At 37.0% G+C, this 26,609-nt stretch overlaps 1 protein-coding gene across 6 annotated transcripts in view; it reads left to right on the top strand.

Moving 5' to 3' along the window:
• Positions 1 to 26,609, top strand: part of PDCD10 (programmed cell death 10) — a 51,944-nt gene that overhangs the window by 148 nt on the left and 25,187 nt on the right. For 2 of the 6 annotated variants that reach the window (XM_033211635.1, XM_033211630.1), the window contains exons 2-3: positions 9,586 to 9,657; positions 14,786 to 14,995. In XM_033211635.1, coding sequence (XP_033067526.1) covers positions 14,900 to 14,995 — 96 coding nt within the window. In that variant the 5' untranslated portion in view covers positions 9,586 to 9,657; positions 14,786 to 14,899. Of the gene's footprint in view, positions 1 to 283; positions 329 to 9,585; positions 9,658 to 13,312; positions 13,328 to 14,785; positions 14,996 to 26,609 lie in introns of those variants that run through there. The other 4 variants (XM_033211632.1, XM_033211633.1, XM_033211634.1 and 1 more) reach the window with 4 other exon arrangements.

The following is a 26,609-nucleotide window of genomic DNA, read 5'->3' as shown; positions in this document are numbered from 1 at the left end:
TCCCAGTCCCCGTAGCTCTGCACGGAGCAGAAGAGGTCTAGGGTCACGCAGGGGCCATGGCTGAGGCACTCGGACTTGATTCTGGCAGGCGGAGCGGACGGGGCTGAGAGCGGGGCCCTACGGGCGTAAGCGAGGTTACCCTACGCGAGTGGCGTAAAGCGGGTTTGTAAATGCCGCCTGCCGGCTTGGGCCCGAACGCCTCCAGGAAGTCTCCTCTGGGTGGGGGCGGGAGGGGAAGGGCGAGGTTGGCCCCTGGTGCCCCGGGAGAGGGGAGAGGGCGGATGTGCCTGGGGTGGGGTCCTTTGAAGGTGTGGCTTCGCACGGAGAGGTGAGGCTGCTCTTTTCCCCCTGCTTTGTAAGTGAGAGAAAGGGAGGAGGAAGGAAAAGGTGCTGGGGAATCTGCTCTCGGGGGTGACTCGGGTTATGCCCTTTGAGGGAAGGGGAGCACTGAAAGAAGGAAGAGACAAATGTTGAGGTCTACGGATTCAGTTCCAGTTTAATGATGTGGCCCTCTAAGGAGGCAATTTTGCCTTAAACAGAAAGGCTTGACCCTCTTAGGTGTCATACCTAAGTATGTTTGTACTCCTTTACTGCTTTCAGAGCGCTTTCATTTTGGGATGCTGATGAGGAAACCGAGGGATTATATGACGTGCCCAAGGTCACACACGTAGGGACAGACTTTCTGAATCTAGTTCTGTTCGAGTCCAGCTTCTAGAGTAGGGACGTTGGTTGTGCTTTTTGAAAAGAGTGGAGGAAGTTGCAAAGTAATGTATTTTAATAGTACATCTAAGAAGCCATTGTGAGATGAAAAGTTGTTTCTTGAACTGGAGTGAAATTCCTCAATAAAGGAAAGAACCTTTTGGAAAAAATAAAAAGGGTCAGTTTTAACTTTTACAGATTTCTCCCTCTTTTTTAGGGGTGTATTAAATGATAGACTCTACTCTCACAGTTCATTTTTAAGGGTAGGTAATAGGATGGGAGAACAACAGTTAATATATCCCATCCTTAGAAGAACATTCTTTTCTTTTTCTACCTTACGGCTGTTTTTACTCTCATTTTGTAAAACTGATACTAGTGGGATTGGAATTCTTTCACAAAACTTTAAACTTTTTAAAAATAATGTAGCATTAGGAGAGTTTAGTGTGCCCATTATTAGAAAAGAAAATACTTTGCATTTCTTGGAGGTAACATCGTCTTTTTGGTTTGAGATTTTACTTCTCCCCCATTTTCTTGACTTTAGGCTGTATTTGTGTGTGTGTCTGCAAATAATAGAATTAGGCTCTTGCATATTTTTATTTTTCTTAGCATCATCTGTGACTTTCAATTCATTCTTATTTTACATTAAAGAATGAAAAAACAGTACACTTACATTTTATCTCTTGCAGAAAGTAGTGCCCTTATGCAAATCTTATCCTCTATTATGACCAGTTATAGCTCATGACTATTATTATTGGATAGGTTATTTTAATAGAATTGTAAGAATATGTTCATTGATGCCAGAATTTCTTTGTAATAACTTTATATCCATAAAGGTTAGCATGTAATAAATCATGGCTTACTCTTAACATGTAATAAATCATAGCTTACTGTTTTATGTATAAGTTGATCATCAGACTATGCTGAATTTTGAATGTACTCTGCAGTTACTATATTATCAACAATATAGTAACTTTTTAATGCAAAAACATTTTTTCGGAACAGAGATATTCTCTTACCTGATGGTTGAAATTAAGATGGTCTGGAAATTAATACGATTTTTAAAATGGAAAAATTATGGTACTATAGAATGAAGTAAACTCAGGAATAATGTACCATGAGTAATGTAGTACACAGACAAGGAAGACCCAGTTAAACAAATGGAAAATTATGTGAGGATAACTGACTTTGTACTGGATTAAGAAGGGTGTGGTGGTGTAAATAGACCATAAACTGAACATGAGTCAGTGATGGTAAAGGAAGAATATTAATGTATTTTCTAGATGACAATGTAAGTATTTGCCTTTTATTGAAGGAGGTATGAAATAAGTTCTAACCTCTGGCACGTAACTGTCATTATGGAAAGAGCTTTTGAACTATGAGGAAATTTTTGAAATAATATAATGCATTTGTTCAGTGTATTTTAGATTTTGTTCTTGGTTCATTTCTGCCACTGCTCTCTCTGAGGCCAATTACGGTTTTGATATGTCTTCTATTGGGATGGTGGATTAATGTTTGTATTGTTTTTAATCATCTTTCAATCACATGCTGCAGTATTGTTGTCACTTTAGATCTCTGCACATTGGATAATTAAGAGTTCACAGAGTTATGTGTACACATGTGGTTTGCAGCTCACCAGTGTCTGCATTTCTTCTCATGTTGGGCTTTGCAGGAGCCTTATGTCAGCTTTTGGACGTAATTTCTTATAGGACTTGGGATGTCTTCCATATATTATACATCTGTCTCTTTCTCTTAAGGATGTAAGGTCTGGAAGAATAGGGGCTGTTTATTATTATTGTAGTCTCAGTAGGTAAGATAATATTTACGAAGAGAATGAAGAGGCTCAAGTTGGTTAAGTGACTTGTAACTGGTGGGAGTAAGATAAAAATCGAGATCTTCTGACTACAGATCTTTAATATTGTGGAGTAAAGACTTAGTTCCCTTACATTACTTACATGAGAAAAAGACTTAATGTGACTTAAATATTCAAATACTATTACTTTCTTACTCTGTTTAACACTAAAAATTTATCTCTTCTCCTATCCAACTCTCCATCCTTATCCCCAGCCTTTCTCATTTACCATACCTTTTGGTTACTACATACATAAGCTCCTTCCTGACTTGGTGGCCATTACATATTCCATCTCACTCCTTGGCCTACCTAAAGGTGGCCACCTGATAGTCAGTTTTCATGTCTCAATTTAAATATTCTTCCTCGGGGGAGCCTTGCCCTCCTTCCTAAAACCAGAATAGGTTCCCGCCATGTATTCACCATACTATGTACTCCTTTGTGGCATTATGATAATAGAAACTTTATTATTTCTGTATTTATTTGACAAATATTGTCTCCTCACTGGACTATGAGCTACCTGAGCAGGGCCCTCTCATTTGTCATGTGTTACCCCACTACTTATGTAGTACCTGGCACAGTATAAGGGTTCAGTAAATATTTGCTGAATGAATGAAGGAGTGTATTCATGCACAATGCTTCCGGCACTTCTCTGGGGACAGAAATAGAGAAATGAATAAAGCAGATATGCTTTCTGGATTGAAGTATATAAGAACTTCTTTTTTTTTTTTTTTTTTTTTTTTTTTTGAGGCGGAGTCTCGCTCTGTCGCCCAGACTGGAGTACAGTGGCCAGATCTCAGCTCACTGCAAGCTCCGCCTCCTGGGTTTCCGCCATTCTCCTGCCTCAGCCTCCCAAGCAGCTGGGACTACAGGCGCCCACCACCTCGCCCGGCTAGTTTTTGTATTTTTAGTAGAGACGGGGTTTCACCGTATTAGCCAGGATGGTCTCGATCTCCTGACCTCGTGATCCGCCCGTCTCGGCCTCCCAAAGTGCTGGGATTACAGGCTTGAGCCACCGCGCCCGGCCATAAGAACTTTCAAATGAGCCATAATGCTTAGGCAGTTTAGGTTATATGCAAAGGAGTCATTGACAGAATTTTAATATAAATTGTAGAAAAATGTTTGTTCTTTTTGGAGGTCTCTGAAATCAGGATTAATTTTCTAAATGGAAATGACAAAGGAATCACTTTCATTTACAGCAAAATTGCTGTGTAACACAGCATTTTAGAGATCACTGTCCTGCTTTTTGCGAGCGATGTTCATTTTGACCAAATACAGACATGGAAGAAACTTCTAATGGACTCTTCTTCCCTAATGTTACCTCATTTTGCCCTAAAAACCTTTATTTCCTCTAGGTAGTATTATTAACGTTGTTTTATAGCTGAAGACATCAAGAAAATAAGTAAATTTACTTATTAAACTAAAAAAAGTTTAATTAAATTGCTAGAGTTTCCAAAATGTAGGTACTGGAACCATGGTTAGAATCCAGATCTGTCTCCGTATTCTAAAATCCATAATTCTTCCTTTTTCTTTGCTTTTTTGTTTTGTTTCTTGCTTTTTAACTTTGCTATCTTCCTATGAATTATACCTTTAATATCACTTGATTTAGACAAGGTGGCTTTGTAAAATTGAGTAGTTTTTGTTTCAAAGGAACCTATATTTTTGGATTCCTAAAAATTTTTCTAATACTCAAGTGAATCTTATTTGCTTTAAACCTGGAAACTTAAGCATAAAAAGATCATTTTTTAAAACATGCAAACTGAATTTTAGGGATAAATTGTGTTAGGTTTTGGTCTTGAAAACAAATTCCGCAGTCATTTGTTATACCACAGTATGGCATAGAGTAAGGTCAATAGTCCTGAGTTATTGTAGCCTTATGTGCCTTCATGGATTTACCAGTTTACTTTTCCACAAGATGTTGTCAAAAAGAGATTGCTGATATTTGGCTTTAAAATTTAGTAATACTATCCATTTTATTATTAAAAACAAGTCTTTGCTAAATCCGAAACTTAAAGTCAGTGTTGATGTTACTTGAATCTTGGATAAAATATTCATATTTACCTAGCACAACCGGTATGTGGAGGATGAAGCTGAAGTACTGCTTTTTATATGTTGTTGGACAATTAAGGTCATTATCATAGGCGTTACTAAGAATTTTAAGCCACTTACATGATAAATATTTTTTTCCATAATATAAACTATAAAAGTGGTTTAGAAGTTAAATGTCATTGTTATTTATGTTATTGCATTTGAATTATTTTAGTAAGCTGCGGTGTTAGAGGGTTATGCTTTAGGGACACACACACACAAACACAATGCAAAAATTAAAGTACCTTTATTATAGCAATTAGAAATAATTTATGTACTGAAAGATAAACATTGTGGTTTGGTGGTTCATTTTTGTCTGTGTGAAGATGGAAATTTCAATTTTGTCATTTAAGCTACAAAATTTAAATGTGTCTTAAATGTATTATATTACACTTATTTTTCAAGCTCACCCTTACATTTTTGGCTATGTATAACCATTTTTAAAATCACACAAAGGTGATTTTACACTATTCAGTTTCATTCTTATACAGTTGACAGAATCAAGGTTGCCTATAGGGTTAAAAGAAAAAGAAAAGAATTTTATTAACAAGCTTATGAACTGTTGGGTAACAGCAGTGGAACATGTTAAGTGGTAGTCACTAACATACTCAGGCCAGTCCCTTGGGAATAAGTTTACCAGAGGTTAGTCTAAATAATGACTTTTTGATTCATTTACTTATTGAATGCATATTACCTGTGAAATTGCCTTAAACCTTCTTTGGAATGAGCTGGAACCTAGTATAATAGCTAGCATTTATTGAGTAGTAAGTAACTGTCAGGTCTCATGCTAAGCATTTTGCAGGATCTCTTATAATCCTTACAACAACCGTTGGAGGTAGAGACACTATTACCTCCAATTTTTAAATGAGGAACCTAAAGTACAGAGAGGTTAAGGAACTTGCCTAAGGTTTCAGGAAAAATTGCTTGGAATTAGGATTTGAATCCAGGCTGACTGACTCAAGAGACCATATTTTTCATCATTAAAGTAAAAATGATGTTAGTGATTGAACTACATTGGAGAGAAATTATCATTAAGAGTTATAGTTACAGAGAAGTTATGTCTTAAATGCTAAGGTCAGCGTGGTGGGCAGAAATTACTTAATAATCAAACTTTTGAAAAACGTGTTAGGAAGTACACGTTGTAGTACACAACTTCAACACAGCCAGTTTTTTTCTAGCATTGGAGTAGATTTCTTTTGAGTACCAGGTGAAGTGTTTGACTTGTTATTCAGAGACCATATTGAAAAAAGAAATACATATATTATAATACAAGAGTCACAATCAGTGTGGCAAGCTGCTCTTTGTGAGAGCTCACTGTGGCTCTCAGTCTGGTGGGGGGAGAGGCAGATCCATGTTTCTTATCTCTCTCATTCTGGGACTTACGCATATGGAATGGAATTACCACATACTCCAGTAGTTATTTTTAATAAAGTTATTTTTTGTTTGTTTTCTTCAAACAAATGTTCACCATGTCTGTTGAACTTGCATAGGGTAGGAGTATCATGTGAAGCGGGTATGCTCCCTGGAGTGTTAATGCCAAGTGGCAGTGTGACATGTCACTGTGTTTCTTTACTGTCTGTCTTCCCTGCAAGACTCCATACCCTCAAGGGTATGTGCTATTCAACTTTTCATCACCATATTTTCAACTAACACTGTTGCTGACTTAGACTGACTATGCAGAATAGTGTGTTGGATACTAGGAAATAGAGAAATGGATACAACTTCTCTTTAAGGAGTTTATACTTTAGTAGATACAAGGGGAAAGGGTTGAAAGACCATTGTATGGACATTTAGTCTTTCTAATATAGTAAATACTTCCATGTGCATCAGTTCATTTTATAATTTTAGATTACAGCTGATAGAAAAATAAATGATAGTTTGTCTAACTGCCATCTGGTCCCTGACACTGAAATGGGTCTCCCTGTCTTATTCAGTCATTCTCTCTTACTTCAAGATAGACTGTAATTCAACTGAGATTGAAGTTATGGAATGACAAAACCCTAAGATATTACACACTGGCTGCCTCCTCAGACTTACATAGTAACTTACAGGTTACTACAACAAAAGCCTGTTGGGAATGTTAAATGAATCAGACCTGGCCTCTAGACAGCAACTGCTCCCTATACGAATTTAGATTGTTGCAAGGTTTTTTGTTGTTGTTGTTTTTGGTTTTTTTTCCATTTAATTCAAAGGCGTTTGGAATCCTTTAGTTTTTTTTTTTTTTTAAACTTGAGAAATGCACATCTTTCTCTTATGTCTTTATCCATATTAAAACTGGCATTTATGCAATACTGTCAAAATTTGAGAGATTTCCAAGGTTCTACCTTATTTTTGGTATGCTTCCTTAAAAAATAAATCACACTGTTGCAAAGTGAAGGTTACAGGAGGAACTGTAAATGCAGTAAAAACAGATACTATTCTGACCCTAATTTCTTCCTGTAAGCAATAGTATTTATATTTGAGATCAATTGGGAGCTAAAGGTAAAGTTAAATGGCATCATCAAGGTAGAACCTTGGCCTCATTAGCACCTAATGTTAAATAAGGCAGAGGCTATTTATTGTCTGGGGCTAATACTTTTTATCAACATTTGAGTGGCCTGTGGCAGTGTTTTTGGTGCAAAAGTAATGAAAGTACCTGTTGCATGTTTTAGAAGATCTTAAGCCATTGGGAGTCATTAAGTTAAATTCTAGATATCTAAGATTATAAGTGATACAAAACAAGTAGCTCTGACCCAGGGTGGTACAGATTCTTTTAATTGTACCGTTAAACAGAGAGGGCATAAGAACACTCTGAGGATTTAAGTTTAGTTTAATTTCTAAGGGATTTTAAAGGAAAGCTTTAATTAACATCATATTGGAGAAATTAAGACAAGGAATAATATTAGCAAAAAGGAAAATAGACATGTACCTCAATTAGACACCAAACAACTATTCAACTAGGCATCATCATTCATGAACCACTAGGTTGAGAACTTTATGGGCAAAAGATAAACGTATTCAAGGGAACAGATTTGTTTCCTGCCTCCCAACAAGTGTTTTCTTTTAAATTTTACTCAGATCAGAATTTACCAAAAATTTAGACATAGGGGGAAAAAATGAGGATTGTCAAAACTAAAGAGATGTATGTTTTCCTCCTGAACAAGTTGCTTTGAAGTATTGTAGGAGCCAGTTGTTACTATTTTGTTATTGTTTCCATTTCCCATCAGCTAATTCAGAGGTAGTGAGCTCTTTGATTTTGTTGTCAGCTTTTGATTATCTTGTATAGATTATAACCTTTTATGAATTATCTCAAGGGCTTTGATCAAATCTTGATTTCAGTCTGCAACCCAGCCAGCTACCCAACCTGCTTCTGGACCATGGTTTCCTTTGTTAAGTTTACCTATGTACCTTTAGAAAAAGTTATTTTAACATTGGCTTGAAAATAGTTTTAAAATGCCCCTGATGACCAAATTATTTTATGTAAGCCAAAACTAAGTTTATTTATGCACCCATTTTGGCAAATGGGAGGAAAAAGATTTTGAAAATACGCTATGTAGGTGGCCTTTATGACATTGTGATATCAGTGTTTGAGTCTTATTGTGTATGTTATGCAGGGGGAGGACTAGGGTGAGGCAAGAAATGTGCCTAGGGTACAAACTTTGAAAAAGCAGTAACTCTCCAAGTCGTGCAAATCAGAACAAAATTTTGTGTTCTAGGCATCTGGTTTGCCTCACCGTAGTTGCAGTCGATTCCGTGTCAGGTTCTTATAATTTGGCTAAAATATTAATAACAATATGAATAGAATGGTTATTGTGTGTTAGCTGCTGTATTAAGTGTCTAATATGCATTTATTACTCTTAACCTGGGGAAGTGAGTACTTCAATATTTCTGATTCTCACTAGTTTAGAAATAGAGATTTACAAAACTGAAATGATAGCATCCAGCTGAGCAAAAATTCAAACTGAGGATTTTTTCTTCCAATCTGAGCACTATCTCCTGCTGTATACTGTCTATGTGTAGAAAATGTTACTTCTTACCCATTTTATAAATTTCTATATTAAACAGTACTCTGGCCAGGCACAGTAGCTCATGCCTGTAATCCCAGCACTTTGGGAGACTGAGATGGGTGGATCACCTGAGGTCAGGAGTTTGAAACCAAACTGACCAACATGGTGAAACCCACGTCTCTACTAAAAGTACAAAATAGCCAGGCATGGTGACAGGTGCCTATAATTTACCCAGCTACTCTGCAGGCTGAGGAAGGAGAATCACTTGAACATGGGTGGAGGCACACCACTCCACTACAGCCTGGGCGACAGAGTGAAACTCTGTCTCAAAAAAAAAAAAAAAAGAAAGAAACAGTACTCTACAAAATATGTAAGTGCATACACTTGACATGATGCAGTTAACTTTTAAAGTTAACTTTTAAGGTGAGTTGGAAGTCTCAGCAGCACCAAGTTGAAGATCCCCAAGCTTGTGCCGCTAAGTACCCTAGAGTTGTCAAACATACTAAAGAAGAAACTAAAGCATAGAGAGGTGAAATGACTTGTTCAGAGACAAAGATAGTTTATAAATGACAGGACCAGAATTTGAGTCCATGCTTTGAGTCTTTAAATACTTATGCTTTTTCCTTGTCTCTTTCTGCCCAAATTGTCCGTTTGATATTTTTAAAGCATATATATAAACAATACAGTGGTAAAGTGCTATATACACTTATCATTAACACGAGATTGCTTCTGGATGTCCCTAAGTGTAAAATTATATAATTACTAAACTGACACTAGGGTATGTTCAGGGAGGTTAAGTTCCACTTAACTTTATTAAGAAAACTGGAAATGGAAGACATTGAATTATAGAAGATGTAATTTGCAGGTCAAGGAGAGAATGTAGGTATATCCTTAAGATATCAAGCTCATTTTACTCTATAGTAGGATCACTGACTTACCCTATTCCTCTGCCTCCCTTTTTCCTAGCTTTCTCCTCTAAATCTTGGTCTCTTGTTTGGAAGTGACTAACAACGTTTGGCATGAGAAAATCCTAAAAAGGTATGTAAACTGTGTCAGCAAATGTGAACCCCACTCAACTGTGTTAAATGGCCAGACTGATCTATACAGTCTTTGTATAAATCCATTTTCTCTAAGAGCTTGATGAGTATGTTTCTTTTGTTTGTTTGTTTGTTTTGAGACGGCATCTTGCTCTGTTGCCTAGGCTGGAGTACAGTGGCACGATCTCGGCTCACTGCAACCTCCGCCTCCCAGGTTCAAGCAATTCCCTTGCCTCAGCCTCCCGAGTAGCTGGGACTATAGAAGCCCACCAACAAGCCTAGCTAATTTCTGTATTTTTAGTAGAGATGGGGTTTCACCGTATTAGCCAGGCTGGTCTTGAACTCCTGACCTCAAGTGATTCACCCGCCTTGGCCTCCCAAAGTACTAGGATTATAGGCATGAGTCACCATGCCCAGCTGATGAGTGTGATTTTGTATGTTATGTTATTGAAAGAAAGCAAGGAATTGTCAGTTATTTGAAACCCTGGGTCAACCGACTCTTGGGGAGGACCTCCTTACTAGAATTTGTAAATAATTTTTAATGATCTGATGCTTAAAAAAAAAATTGTCTTAAAAAAATTCCCATGAAATTACTTTGGAAAGTATAGCTGATAACAATAATGAAATCTTATTATCACTGAATTTTGGGTCCAGTGATAATGTGGCTGGGTCCAAGCTTTGTTAATAGAATTAATTTGATTTTTGTGTTTGTTTTTATTTTGCTAGGCATGCTATTTGAAAAGTATTAGCAAGACTGATTCAATTTATAAATTGCCCATCTCTTAACTCATGAATTTGATCATTCAGCAAACATTAAGTGTCTGTTATGTGCCTGCTTTGCTGACTCTAATGTCTCTATTGGGAAGAAGAAACACACTTATAAATGAGAACATAAACACAGGATTCTGCTCACTGCTAGAATGAACACACATCTCTTAACTGAATGTTCACGCACATTTTGTTGGAGATCCAGCATACATGTCAATCAATCTTTCCCTTTTTAGAGAGAGAAATTACAAGAATTGTAAGAATTTAGGGCCAGCTGAGAGGACTAAGTACTGGATTTTACTAGAGAGAGAAACAAGACAAAAAGACCTGCCTGCCTACAAACATTTTAAGTGTAGAATTACTTAAAAAGCTGTTTTTCTAGCCAAGAAGTGCCCATACCAGTACCAAGAGCTTCTGTTGGTCCACTCCTTTCATTTGGTAGTAAATAGCTTTGGCTCTAGACTTATCTCAAGTCCCAGATGCAGTAAAGTAAGGCAGTTTCAGGAAATACTGATTCTGAGCCCTGAGATACACCCGTGTGTAGCTCTTTAAATGAGCAGACTCGAGTTGGTTAGGGAGGGCAGAAACACCAGAAATTTAAGTGTTTGGCAGTGGAATGGCCAATATCTATGTTTTTGGGCTTCTTACTCTAAGCAAGTGATAATTATCTTCAGCTCAGGAAGATATTTAAAGCTGATTATCTTCTGTTGAAAATTATCAGTACTAGTTTGAATATTCAAGAAAATGAGTGGGAAATTATAAATGCGAAGATTGCTTATACTCTATGTTGATATCCCGATATCACAATGGGTGTTTTTGAAGAAAAATGTGTTTAAAAGTATGCCTTTTGTCTAAGTTCTTATCAACATTTCTGGTTCTTGGTTTTTATTCTGTGGATGCTAACAGTACACAAAGCTTACTTTGAACTGAAATTTCCCCTCAAAGCAGTATATTTGAAATGTCAGTCATAAAGTTCTTGCTATGGTGCTATCATACCAACATTAAATTTTTATTATTTATTTAATTATTAGCTAGAAGTTGTGACCAGGAGCAAGTCACTACATCCTTTTTGGACTTTGGTTTCTACTGTAGGTAGTGGGATGGATGAAATAACTTTTTAAGGCGTTTTCAGATGTGGGATTTGTAGTCAGTGATCTTCAGTTTTCTGTATGTGCATAAACAGCACCTACTTCAGAAAATAATGTACCTTAGAGGGCTGAAATTCTGTTAATGTGCTACCCAGCTGCTGGAACGTGCTCACACTCATACTAAAAGGAAGGCACTTTGTCAAAGGGGGCCTCAGACCTCACTCAGCTCAGCTGACCCTTGCTGTTTTCATAGCAGGCTGTTTGTTGCATGGAGTAATTGCAGGTTGTCCTTTCATCTATTTCTAATGAAGAAGCATATGGAAGGAGTGACAAAGGCATATTTTAACTTGAAGTTGAAATTGACAGTAATTCAATATTTAAAAAGCCGTATTGGAATTGATGATTTTTAATCTCACATAAATGCTACTGAAACTGTGAGTAGCCCCCATTGTTAATGTGTGTTCTAAAAAGTTGAGTTTTAAATTGGTTCTTTGGAGCATTTTTCATGAGAACAGTATTAAAAGATGGCATGTATGCCGTAGGCCAGCCACTTACGTAGCCCATGATGTTGCCAAAATACTGTTCTTTTTGTTGACAAATAAGCACTGCTAGTAATGTAAAGTTAGTTTTAGAGAAGAGACTAATTATTAAACACGAGTTTTAAAAATATTAAATGCCAGTATTTACAAAAGGTAAAAATTAAGTATTTGAGTAGGTTTATTGGGGTTAGGTAGGTAGAGATGTCAGCAGTAATTCTGAAAGTGACTAGCCACTTTATCCCTTTACCTCTGGCAGCCTCTACATCTGCAGTTATATGCGTATGTGTTCAAAAGAGTAAAACACAAAAGTAATTCCATTGTGCTTACTTTTCTTATAAGTATTTCACCTCCTTTATACCGAGATTCTTGAAAGCTTAGACTCCTTTCTTACCAGCTTGCTCTCTTAGCCCCTGCAGGGAGTTCTCACCCCAGTATATAAGTATTCTGCTCTTTGAAGGTTATCTGTTTAACCTCATCAAGATATCAAATGCTTTTTTAAAAGTTACTTTCTGTACTCAGTAGCATTTAAAACTTTTGGCTACCTTCTTCTTGAAACTTGTTTTGTGATGCTGGTTTTCTCTAGTTCTCCCATAGCTATATAGCAGCCTGACTTCTCCCTTGTGTGTGCATCACAATTGTATGTTTTCTGACTTGCCTTTTATTATGTTTTATGGGGCCAGAGAGTGTCTTCTCTTGTTCACTGCTCTATATTTAATATCATACCTCTGTAACCAATGAAATATTTATTAAATAAATAATTTTTTTTTCTGTCACAATGAGAGAGCTCCTCAAAGTCTGTTCTTCGTTTTGTTTTGCCATTTCTTCCTTTTTCATTGATGATACCATGCCTTCTGCTGCTGTCTATATTCTGCATTCATTCTGTCTTTTTCATTTTGACTGCTATCACTGCATTTTAGCCGTCCTCCTTTTCCCCAGGTTTTTTTTATTATGAAGTTTTCCCAATTTGTTTTGAAGTGGAGCAGATTACCAAGAGACATTAAGTAGTTAAATAGGAACAGCAGGGCCACAATTGGTATTTATCTACTTCTTTTTGCTTATGATTTTGGTCTTGTTCATTTCTGACATAGGTACACTAAGTCTCTTAAGTTTTTCTTGTCGTTATTCTTCCTCCATTCTCTTCGTCTTGCTATGACCAAAGCCATCTACTTAAATGAGTTATATAATCAGGTAATGGTATTCTCTTTCCCCATAGAATGAAATTCAGGAATTCGTCTTTTGCTCTTTTTGTTCTGTGAAGTCATGGAGTAGGTTTCAGGTGAGAAACAGGAAAACTTTGATGTTTAGAACTGTCAGAAATGGAACTAAACAGTTTCCGTAGGTGCTGAGTTCCGTTTCTCTGGTAGTGATAAGGTAGAATACTAAGCAGCTTTCAAATGGAACAGGTTATTGCAGGCCTTTGATTGTATCTTTCAGTCTCGTTAGGTCTTACACATTCTGGCACAGATCAATTTTTAATGATTAGGAACTACATTTCATACCTAGTGGTGCCAAACATACTCTAAACATGTTTAGTGAATTAGAACTTCTGGGTAGTTTTCTTGAGTAGATGAGGTGGGGTTCTTTATTTCCACTTCAAATTTGGTTTTGGTATATGAGAGTATCAGATCTATATTCAGAGTCCTGAGATCAAGTCTTGGGTCTCTACTTGTATGATCTTGGGCAAGTTATTTATTATCTTTGAGCCTGCTTTTGCACTTGTAAAATTAGAATTGCAGTCTTTTTTTAAAGCAGGTTATTATAGGACTAAATCCATGTGCAAAATGTTTTATGCTGTGAAAATGCTTTACAAGTAGTAGAAATTAATCCAAAAAATTGCTTTTTGTTTAATATAGGTGTGTCACTACTGTTACTCATTCACTTTACAGTTAGGATCTGTTTTGTTTTTTTTTTTAACCATAGAAAAGGAAATAAATAGTTGTATTCTCTTTACAAACTAACATATTTCCTTAACATCTCAAGGCAAAATATCTTTTATTGTTGAATTCTTGATTTTAATTCCAAACTACCAACCTCTCTGGGTTTTTCTTCTTTCTCAGTTTTCGTGCCAGATTTGGACAGCAATTTCCATAGTTCTAAATACCAAAAGGTATCACTGGCACAGTTAAGTAGCAGGTATTTTACCAAGTGGATCACATTTGGTAGAATTTTTTTGAATTTTATGTTTGTCTGAAATATTTGATGCTTGTTATATTTGTGTTATTTTCAGGTGACAGAATCAGTAAACAAATAGCAAAAAGGTTTGAATACAAATGTTAAAACACCCTAGTTCTTTCTTCTTTATTGATTCTTTAATTTGGTTTTCTGCACACACTTACACATCATGCTTTTCCTGATTATAATTTTATATTGTGTATAAATGTTATAAATATGTATCTTATTGATATGTTCTCTTAGATTGTATATGGTGGCATGACATGCATAATTATTCCATGGCACTTCATAGAGAACTCTCTTGAGTTCAAGTTAAGCAGCGTCTTAAATCACTGTTTGTGAGGTAGTGCCTAACCAAGGACTTCAGGAAAGGGCAGTTGTTGAGTCTTTGGAGGAAAAGATAAATTTCTTGCCAGCTAGGTTTGTTTTCACAAGTAGAATATATTAAAAAATAGCTTTTCATAAGGTAGAAAGGAACTCTGTAATTTGGAAAGGGAAATTATTGATATTTGTCTTTTCCCCTTAATATAGTAAATCTCTGTTCTTTCTTCCCTTTCACCAGATCAGTGTGTTTTGTGTCCAGTTCTTTTATCATCAAAAAAGAGAAGAAATATTGCAGTGAATGAAGATTCCTCTGCATTTTAGCACTGCTTTTTCAACTGTAGTTGGCTTTTGAATGAGGATGACAATGGAAGAGATGAAGAATGAAGCTGAGACCACATCCATGGTTTCTATGCCCCTCTATGCAGTCATGTATCCTGTGTTCAATGAGGTGAGTTGAGTAAACATTTTCTTGCATGAACTCTGCAATTCTTTAATGCCCGCTTTATTTATTCATCTGCTTGTTCTTTTGTATAAGAAATACTAGCATGAATTAACTCTTAACTGCGTGTTAGGCATTGTATCAGGGCAAAAAAGTAGTGAAAACAAAGCCAAACAGAAATGCCTCTTCCCTCTGGATATTATGCTATAATGGGAAAGAGACATTTAATAAAAGAACACAAATAATTATATGAATGAACAGTGGTGATGAAGTACTATGAAGTTTAAAAGCAGAGTATGTTAAGAAAGAAAATAGATGGGACCTACTTTAGGGGTCAGGACAGGCCTCACTCAAGAAGAAACATATATCCTAAGATCTGAAAGAGATCTAAAAGAGATAAATGTAGTTAGTTGAGGAGTTGGAGGTAAGTCCATTCTAGGTAGCCAGAATAGCAGGCACAAAGATCTGAATAAAATATTGTCAGTGGTGACAAAACTTTTTAAACCGATATTTGGAAGATATCATTGCTTTGTATCTGGAGAAGATGTAGTTGCTTTTTAATTTGAAGAATTGTCTTAGACTTAATATCGATATATTTTGGTGTTTCCTTTTAAATTAATATTAACATGCTAAAGTATGTAGAGAATTCTGAAACTGAAATTTTCTTAGAGATTATTTAATTCCTTTTCTATAATGGGGAACTAAGGCCCTGATACGTGAAATTATTTTCCTAAAATTACCTGTAACTGAAATCAATATTTCCAGACTTCAAATTCAGTGGCTTCAGCCTTTTAAAATTTTAATAATATTTTGCTATTTTATTAATCTAATTTGCCTTTAGTACCATTAAGCTTATTGTTACTATTATAGTCTATATGCTCTCACCCATTTCCAATGAATTTACATCTCTCTTTGTAAAATACTTTCATTATAGTAAGATTCTGCATTTCAAAACCGTTTTTTTCCACATTGTTGGATTTGATTACAGTTGTTGCATTCTATAATTTTAAGTTTTAGGGGCAGTAGAGAGTGATCCATTTATACTCGTTGCCATGAAAGCCATAGACTTAGTTGCCAATTCAGTCAACATTTTAAATCTTTAAACACTGTCTCTCAAGTAATGTTAGGTTTGACAACCATAGAAGAATGGACAAAATGGTGGCTTGGGTAAAAATTTATTTTTGTCACATAAAAGATTCTGAAGGCAAGTGGTCCGGGGCTAGTATTATTATGACTCAGTATAAGAAGCTCAAGTTCTTATCTTCTGCTCTACCATCCTAGTGTTTGGCTTCCATTGTCAATCAAGGGCACCTCAGCATACAAGATAGCTGCTGAAGAGCCACCCATCATATCCTAAGTTGTTGCCTGGAAGGGGAAAAAGTGGGGTAGAGAGTGGGGTCCTGCTTCTAGCTGAGTTTGCTCCCTTCAAGTAGCCCTTTGAAAGGCCTACACAAGACTTACACTTAATTTTTTTGTCAAGAACTTAAGTCTAATGACCAAACCTAGCCTCAAAGGGGTTGAGAAATTTAGGAGTGTTGTTACCAAGGAAGAAGCATCTTTTAGGCCTAGCACGGTGGCTCATGCCTGTAATCCCAGCACTTTGGGAGGCTGAGGCGGGTGGATCACCTGAGCTCAGGAGTTTGAGACCAGCTTCAACATGAAGAAACCCCGTCTCTACCAAAAATACAGAATTAGCCGGGTGTGGTAGTGCATGCCTGTAATCCCAGCTACTCGGGAGGCTGAGGCAGGAGAATTGAATCGCTTGAACTTGGGAGGTGGAGGTTGTGGTGAGCCGAGATCGTGCCATTGCACTCCAGCCTGGGCAACAAAAGCGAAATTCCATCTCAGAAAAAAAAAAAAAAAGCATCTTTTGAAAAACCTCCTGTTATACTGCCACCATGGTAGCATTGGAGACTTTTTAGGTCTGGTTATGTCCATCTTTGGCAGCTGTAGCCAACACCAGTAATTAATTTCACCATTTTTGTTATGATACTTACCCGTTCATTTCAAGGAGCTATTGTTAGAAGCAAGTGGCTTTAGTTCTGTTTAGTAAATACTTAGGGCCGGGCGCGGTGGCTCAAGCCTGTAATCCCAGCACTTTGGGAGGCTGAGACGGGCAGATCACGAGGTCAGGAGATCGAGACCATCCTGGCGAACACGGTGAAACCCCGTCTCTGCTAAAAAATACAAAAAACTAGCCGGGCGAGGTGGCAGGCGCCTGTAGTCCCAGCTACTCGGGAGGCTGAGGCAGGAGAATGACGTAAACCCAGGAGGCGGAGCTTGCAGTGAGCTGAGATCCCGCCGCTGCACCCCAGCCTGGGCAACAGAGTGAGATTCCGTCTCAAAAAAAAAAAAAAAGTAAATACTTACTGAATGTCAGCCATTTGTTTGCTGAATACTTCTGTTAGTGCCTAGAGGTGTGAAAAAGGCTGCATGCATGTTCTCAAGAATCTATTTGGGAACATAGATATTTAAGCAAGTAAATTTTTAAATTATTCTTGCTCTAGAAATTTGATAAGGAGACAGATCCTATAAGCTAGCGAGTAACGTATCTTGGTAACACTTTAATTTGACCTTCTCAGTTACTCCAGGAACCATTATCACAATTCCACTCAGAGATACTCTCTTTTCATGTCTGTGTTTCTGAGTTGATAAGTTATTGGGCAAAGTTGTGTGGAAGAATTTTCTGTATTTATCTGGTATTTTGAGACTTTACTTGAATGGAGGGAAATTTACGTTGCCTATCTTCAGTTTAATCCTCTAGTGAATGAAGATAAATTAGAAAAACTTTTTGTTCTAACAGTTTGAGTGGTATTTTTCCTGCGTAATTCTCAAATTGAATTTACTGATCTAACATTGACATCATGGTGTCAAGCTTTTAAAAAAATTATGTCATATTCAAAAGCATGTTCAGAAATACAGGGTTTTAGAAATAGGGTTGGTACTTATTAGGGTTTCTTCTTTGATACAGAGATGAAACCTAGGGCTTGAACTGGGAGTGGAGTAAAATAATTATTGTCCCTTCAAATATGAAGTGTTTGGTTAAAAAAGAATGAAATACTGGCATTATTATTTGATGTTTTAGTTTGTTAACATATAAATAAGATACCTAATCAGTTAAACATTAGTCTTTAACTATAGTTTACCCATGAATTTCTCTATATATCTAATAGGGAAATTATATTTTAGTTTGGCTTTTTCTGTACTGTGCAGATTTAAAAGTGAAAGTAGTTGTCAAATTAATCTACAAAATTGTACCATAGTAAGGATGACTGTTTTACTCTGAAGCTAAATGATTCACTGAATCTTCTCTACAGTGTATTGTAAGAGTTAAAATGATTACTCCTTCTCACCTTAACTTTAGGTCCATGATAGCCACAGTGGTAGTCTAGAAATCATCTTTTAAAGGATTTCTAGCTAGTAGGACATGCTTACCACCTGGGGAAATTTTACTGTTACTACAGCTTGCAAGCCAGAGTTATTTATGGCATTCTGGAAGCTTGATGTTTGCTAGACTTAATAAAGCTATGCCAGGACAGCTGAAAAGAAGTAGGCTTCTTGTTTAATCAGCTGCTGCGGAGTTCGGAGTCCAAGTTTATTGCATGTGTTGTAAATATACTGTGAAATAGGTCCCCTGATTGCATTATGGAATAATGGATTTCTAGAAACCTCATTTCATGTCATATCAGGTTCTCATGTAACTATTGTTTTGTAGTGATTCTTTGTATATCGGGAAGGAGAGAATGGTGGTTCGGTTCTTGATTCCAGGAAAAAATAAGGCTTGTGTTTTCTTTTCCTAAGACCATTTAGAGGAATTGTTTTCTCAAGCAATATATGTTATGTTTTGAAAAATAAACAATTTTGCAACTAAATATGAACTTTAGGTCACCAAAGGTTTATATGTTTGTTTACTAATAAATTACACAAAAGTATGCTTCTGTGTAAGTAATGTTTCCATTCAGAAGCATCTGAATCAGCTGTTTCTGCCATTTCTTGGCAGATATGGAACTCTTAATTTTTCCTAGTTAGCAAGTGAAACCTGGGAATACCTCTCCAACCTTACCTACCTCTCCAACCTTACCTACCTACTTTTTTTAGAAGATAAAATTTTATTTTTATTATTTTTAACATTTTTAACATTTTTGTGGGTACATAGTAGGTGTATGTATTTATGGAGTACGTGAGATACTTTGAAACAGGCATACAATGTGTAATAATCACATCATGGTAAATGGGTTATCCATCCCCTCAAGTATTTATTTTTTATATAACAAACCATCCAATTATACTCTTTCAGTTATTTTAAAATGTACAATTAAGTTAGTGTTGACTATTGTAACCCTGTTGTGCTATCAATAGTAGATCTTATTTATTATTCCTATTTTTTAGTACCTATTAACCATCCTCACTTCCCCTCCACCCCTACTGTCCTCCTCAGCCTCTGGTTACCATCCATCTCTCTATCTCCATGAGTTTAATTATTTTATTTTTTAGCTTCCACAAGTAAATGAGAACCTGTGAAGTTTGTCTATCTGTGCCTGGCTTATTTCACTTGACAAAATGACCTTGGTTCCATCCATGTTGTTACAGATGACAGGATCTCATTCTTTTTTATGGCTGAGTAGTTAGTTCTCCATTGTGTATGTGTACCACATTTTATCTGTTCATCTGTTGATGGACACTTAGGTTGCTTCAAAATCTTGGCTGCTGGGAACAGTGCTGCAGCAAACATGGAAGTGTAGAAATCTCTTCTACATACTGATTTTCCTTCTTTTGGAAAGAAAGAAAATCCCCAACATTGGGATTGCTGGTACCAGAGGATCATATGGTACCTCTGTTTTTAATTTTTTGAGGAACCTCCAAACTGTTCTCCATAGTGGTTATACTAATTTACATTCCAGCCAACACTGTAACAGGGTTTTCCTTTCTCCACATTCTTACCAGCAATTTGTTATTCCTTGTCTTTTGGTTAAAAGCCATTTTAGTTGGGATGAGGTGATATCTCATTATAGGTTTGACTTTTCATTTCTCTGATGGTCTGTGATGTTGAGCACCTTTTCATATGCATGTTTGTCATTTGTATGTCTTCTTTTGAAGAATGTCTATTCAGATCTTTAACCCATTTTTAAAATTGCATTATTAGATTTTTTTTTCCCTATACAGTTGAGTTCTTTATAGATGATGGTTATTAATCCCTTGTTAGAATGACAGTTAGCAATTTTCTCCCATTCTGTGGGTTGTCTCTTCGCTTTGCTGATTGTTTCCTTTGCTCTGCAGAGCTTTTTAACTTGATGTGGTCCTGTTTGTCCATGTTTCCTTTGGTTGCCTGTGCGTGTGGGGTATTATGTAAGAAATTTTTACCAACACTGTTGTTCTGGAGAGTTTTGTGAATGTTTTTTGCAGTCGTTCATAGTTCAATGATTTAGTTTTAAATCTTTAATCCATTTTGATTTGATTTTTATATATGGCAAGAGATGAGGATCTACTTTTCGTTCTTCTACGTAGGAATATCCAGTTTTCTGTGCACCATTTATTAAAGAGACTCTTTTCTCCAGTGTATGTTCTTGGAACCTTTGTTGTTACTGAGTTCATTGTAGGCATGTGCATTTGTGTCTGGGTTCTCTATTCTGCTCCATTGGTCTGGTTTTTTTTGCCAGTAGATGGTGTTTTGGCTACTATAGCTCTGTAGTATAATTTGAAGTCAGGTAATGTGACTCTTCCAGTTTCATTCTTTTTGGCTATTCTGGGTCTCTTGTGGTTCTATATAAATTTTAGGATTGTTTTTTCTATTTCTGTGAAGAATGTCTTTGGTATTTTGCTAAGGATTACACTGAATCTGTACATTGCTTTGAGTACTATGGGCATTTTAGCAATATTGATTCTTCCAATCCATTAACATAGCTTTTTTGTATCCAATTGCCTTCATCAATGTTTTGTAGTTTTCATTGTAAAGGTCTTTAAGTTCCTTGGTTAACTTAATTCCTTGGTATTTAATTTTATTTGTGGCTAATATAAATGGGATTACTTTTTAAAATTTCTTTTTCAGATTGTTCACTGTTGGCATATAGAAATGCTGCTGGTTTTTATATGTTGATTTTGTATTCTGCAACTTTATTTAATTTATCAGTTCTAATAGTTTCCCGGTGAGTCTTTACGTTTCTCCAAATATAAGATCATATCATCTACAAACAAGGATAATTTGACTTCTTCCCTTTCCAATTTGGATACCCTTTATTTCTTTATCTTGTACAGCTGCTCTAGCTGGGACTTCCAGTACTGTGTTGAATAACAGTGGTGACAGTGGGCGTCCTTGTCGTTTACCAGATCTTAGAGGAAAGGCTTTTTTGAGAGTTTTTATCATGAAGGATGTTGAATTGTATCATATGCTTTTTCAGCATCAGCTGAAATGATCATATGATTTTTATCCTTCATTCTATTGATAAGATGTACCACATTGATTGATTTGCATATGTTGAGCCATCCTTGCATCCTGGAATAAATCTCCTTGGTTATGATTATCTTTCTAATGTATTGTTGAATTTGGTTTGTTAGTATTTTGTTGAGGATTTATTTATCAGAGATATTGGCCTGTAGTTTTCCTTTTTCGACATGTCTTTGCCTGGATTTGGTATCAGGGTAATACTGGCTTTGTAAAATGAGTTTGGAAGTATTCCCTCCTCCTCTGTTTTTTTGGAATAGTTTGAGTAGGATTGGTATTGGTTCCTCAAGTGTTTGGCAGAATTCAGCAGTGAAGCCATTGAATCCTGGGCTTTTCTTTTCTGGGTGATGTTTTTATTACAGCTTTGATTTTGTTTCTGGTTATTGGCCTGTTCAGGTTATGGATTTCTTCCTGGTTCAGTCTTGATAGGTGGTATGTGTCTGGGAATTTATCCATTTCCTCTAAATTTTTCAATTTATTGCCATACTGTGGCTCATAGTAGCCACTGATGATCCTTTGAGTTTCTGTAGTATCAGTTGTAATGTCTGCCTTTTCATCTCTGATTTTATTTATTTGGGTCTTCTTTTTTTCTTAGTTGGTTTAAAGTTGTGTCAATTTTGCTTATCTTTTCAAAAAACCAAGTTTTTGTTTCATTGATACTTTGTATTTTCTTTGTTTCAATTTCATTTATCTCTGATCTTTATTATTTCTTTTCCTCTACTAATTTTGGGTTTGGTTTGCTCTTTTCTAGTTGTTTAAGATGCATGTTATTTGAAGTGTTTGTTCTTTTTTGATGTAGGCACTTACAGCTATAAACTTCCCTCTTAGTACTGCTTTCACTGTATCCCATAGGTTTCGGTATGTTGTGTTTCTGTTATTTGTTTCAAGAAGTTTTTCGTTTTCTTTCTTAAGTTTTTGGTTTATCCACGGTTAATTCAGAAGCCTATTGTTTGATTTCCTTGTGTTTGTATAGTTTGAAACTTTTCTCTTGTTACTGGTTTCTAGTTTTATTTGATTGTGTTCAGAGAAGATGTTTGATATTAGTCGAATGTTTTAAGACTTGTATTGTGACCTAACATGGTCTGTCCTTGAGAATGATCCTTGTGCTGGGGAAAAGAATGTGTATTCTACAGCTATTCTATGGAATATTCTGTTTAGGTTCATTTGTTCTGTAGTGCAGATTCAGTCTGATGTTTCTTTGTTGATTTTCTATCTGAAAGATCTGTCCAACGCTGAAAGTTGGGTGGTGACGTCTCCAGCTGTTATTATATGTTGCTGTCTCTCCATTTAGCTCTAATTATATTTGCCTTGTATTTATGTGTACACCAGCATTGGGTGCGTATGTATTTACAATTAGTGTATCCTCTTAACTGAATTGAACCCTTTATCATTATATAATGACCTTGTCTCCTTATAATATTTGTCTTGAAATCTATTTTGTCTGATACAAATACAGCTCCTCCTCCTCTTTTGTTTCCATTTGCATGGAATATCTTTTTTCATCTCTTTATTTTTAGTTCAGGTGTTTTTATAGGTGGAATGTATTTCTCGTAGGCAACCAGGTTGTTCCTATTTTTTAATCCATTTGCCAATCTTTTTCTTTTGATTAGTTTAGTGCATTCACATTCAATGCTGTTATTGATAAGTAAGGACTTACCCCTGCCCATTTTGTTATTTGTTTTCTGGTTGTTTTGTGGTCTTCTCTTCCTTCTTTCCTTCCTTTCTGTCTTTCTTTCAGTGAAGGTGGTTTTCTCTGGTGGTATGTTTTACTTTTTTTGTTTTTTATTTTTCGTGTATACGTTGTATTTTTTTTTTGAGGTTATCGTAAGGCTTGCAAACACGGTCTTATTACCTATTATTTCAAACTGATGTCAGCTTATCACTGATTACATAAATAAACAGAAAACTAATAAAATCTCTATACATCATCCCTCTCGTTTTTTAACTTTTTTTCTCTTTATGTCTTATTTTACTGTTTGTCTTGAAAAGTTGTTATAGTTACTATTTTTGATTGGTTCATCACTAGTCTTTCTACTTAAGAGTAGCATGCATACCACGATTACAGTATTATATGTTTGTGTTTGTGTACTTACTATTACCAGTGAGTTTTGTACTTTCAGAAGATTTTTTTATTGCTCATGAATGTCCTTTTCTTTCAGATCAAAGAACTCCCTTTGGTATTTCTTCTAGGACAGGCTGGTGTTGATGAAATCTTTCAGCTTTCATTTGTTTGGGAAAGTCTTTATTTCTCCTTCATGTTTGAAGGATATTTTTGTTGAATATTCTAGGATAAAAATTTTTTCCTTCAGCATTTTAAATATATCATACTACTCACTCATGGCCTATAAGGTTTCCACTGAAAAGTCTTCTGCCAGACAAATTGGAGCTCCATCGTATGTTATTTGTTTATTTTCTCTTGCTGCTTTTCGGATCCTTTATCCTTGACCTTTGGGGGGTTGATTATTAAATTCCTCGACACAGTGTTCTTTGGGTTAAACCTTCTTGGTGTTCTGTAACCTTCTTGTACTTAGATATTGATATCTTTCTCTAGGTTTGGGAAGTTCTCTGTTATTATCACTTTGAATAAACTTTCTACCCTTATCTCTTTTTCTGTCTCCTCTTTAATGCCAATAACTCTTAAGTTCACCGTTTTGAGACTGTTTTCTGGATCTTGTAGGAGTGTTTCTTATTTTTACTTTTGTCTCCTCTGTGCATTTTCAATAGCCTGTCTTCAAGCTCACTAATTGTTTCTTTCACTTGATGCATTCTGCTATTAAGAGGCTGATGCATTCTTCAGTATGTCAGTTGCATTTGTCAGTTCTAGAATTTCTGCTTGATTTTACAAAATAATTTCAGTCTCTTTGTTAAATTTGTCTGATAGGATTCTGAATTCTTTCTCTGTGTTATCTTGAATTTCATTGTGTTTCCTCAGCACAGTCACTTTGAATTCTCTGTCTGAAAAGTCACGTATCTGTATTTCTCCACTATTGGTCCCTGTTGCCTTATTTAGTCTGTGATGAGGTCATGTTTTTCTGGATGGTCTTGATGCTTCTGGATGTTTGTTGGTGTCTGGTCATTGAAGAGTTAGGTATTTATTCTAGTTGTTGCTCTCTGGGCTTGTTTTTGCCCATTTTTCTTGGGAAGACTTTCTAAGTGTTCGAAGGGAGTTGGGCCCCAAGCTCAATAATGCTGTGGTTCTTCCAGTATCGTAGAGATACCACCGACTTGGCGGTGTTGACTAAGATCTGGAAGAATTCTCTGGATTTCCAGGCAGAGGGTCTTGTTCTCTTTCCTTACTTTCTCCTGAACAAATGCAGTTTCTTTTGGTCTCTCTATGCTGAACTTCCTGAAGCTGGGGGGAGGGGTGACATCCGTGTCACCACCACCTCTGGAATTGCACTGGGTCAGACCTAAAGCTAACACAGCACTGGGTATGACCCAAGGCTTGCTGTAACCACAACCTGGCTAACGCCTGTGTTCACTCAAGGTCCTGTGGTTCTACAATCAGCAGGTAGTGAAGCCAGCCAGATTATGTCCTTCCATTCAGTGTGGTGAGTTCCCCAGGCCCCAGATGGTCTGGAGATGCGGTCTGGGGGCCAGGAATTAAGAGTCAAAAACCTTAGAAATCTACCTGACATTCTTTTCTACTGTGGCTAGGCTGGCACTGAAAGCACAAGACAAAGTCCTTCCCCCTCTTCTCTCTCCTTTCTACAGGCAGAGGAGCCTCTCTCTGTGGTCACTGGCACATGGGGAGTTCTGCTAGGCCACTGTTGATGTTCACTTAAAACCCAAGGGCTCTTCAATCAGCCTGTGGTGATTGCTGCCGAGCCTGAGCTTCACTCTTCAGGGCAATGGGCTCCTCTCTGGACCAGGACAGGTCTAGAAATGTTTTCCAAAAGCCTAGTCCTGGACTTGGGGACCTCAAGATCCAAACTAGCACCTAAGATATAAGACAACATCCCTTTTATGTTTCCTTTTGCTTTTCTCAAGCAGGAGTCTCTCAAATAGCCACCACAGTGAGCCAGGAATTTGCTGGGTTTCACTTGAAATCAGTATGTCTGAGTCTCAACCAAGGCCTATAGCGTACTACCTGGGTATCGCTGTTGGTTATTCAGGGCCCGAGTGGTTTTTAGTCAGCAGAAAATGAATCCTGCCCGGATTGGATCCTTCCCTTCAGGGCAGTGGGCTCCCTTTTGGCCCTGGGTGTGTCTAGAAATGTCGTCCAGGAGGTAGGGCCTGGAATGAGGTCTCAGGACCCTGCCTGTTGCCTTATCCTATTGTGACTGAGCTGGTATACAAGATAAAAGACACACTCCTGTTGCCTTTACTTGTTGCCTTCCTATCCTGAAGCAGAAGGAAGGAGTCACTTACTGCTATGAGCTCTGCTGCCTGGGACTGGGGGAGGAGTGACACATTCGCTCCCTTGGTCGCCCTGTCTGGTAGGTCACTTGGTTGCGTGCTGCCCTAGTCCACTGGCTCTAAGCACAACACTAAGATGTGCCCAGGAATTGCAGTCCTTATGTCCCAGACTGCCTTTTCAAGTTTACCTGAGACTCTAGAGCACTTTAACCCTTGGTGGCAAGGCTTACTCAATTTCCAGCCTCTTGAATGGGCGATTCTCCTCTGACCATTCTGACCATGTCACATCCAAATGCTCCCTTTTGTGGGTGGCTGCTAGCTGAACCCAGCACACTTTTGCTCTCCACCGTGACTGGTCAGCACTGAGTTTAATGCAAAGTCTCCCATTTGCTGTGCTCTCTCCACCCAAGTGCACATATTCTTTGTCTATGCCACACAGCTGCTATTGTGGGATGGGAGAGGGGTGGCATCAACGATTCAAGATGGTCTTTCCCACCCTCTTTATTGCCTCTGTCAGCAATATGAAATTAAAACCAGGTGCTATGATTGCTCACTATGATTTTTGGTTCTTTGGCAGTGCTTTTTTGTGTGTAGTTGGTAAAATTGGTATTCCTGCAGGCTGGACCATCAATGGAGGCTTTGATTCGGCCACCTTGCTTTGCGTACCCTCTATTTTTTTTCTTTTTTTTCCTGTTAAGATAAAATAAACCAGACCTCAAACTTTGAGTGTTGTAACCATTCTTCACAATGCAGGTAGGGATTTTATCTACGATCCTACCGTCTGGAAGTGATCATAATTAGCATTTTGGGTTTGAATTACTGCTC

This window comes from Trachypithecus francoisi, unplaced genomic scaffold (genome assembly GCF_009764315.1).
Source record: "Trachypithecus francoisi isolate TF-2019V2 unplaced genomic scaffold, Tfra_2.0 Lachesis_group0, whole genome shotgun sequence".
Taxonomy (NCBI): domain Eukaryota; kingdom Metazoa; phylum Chordata; class Mammalia; order Primates; family Cercopithecidae; genus Trachypithecus; species Trachypithecus francoisi.
This window is presented reverse-complemented; position numbering and strand designations above follow the sequence as displayed.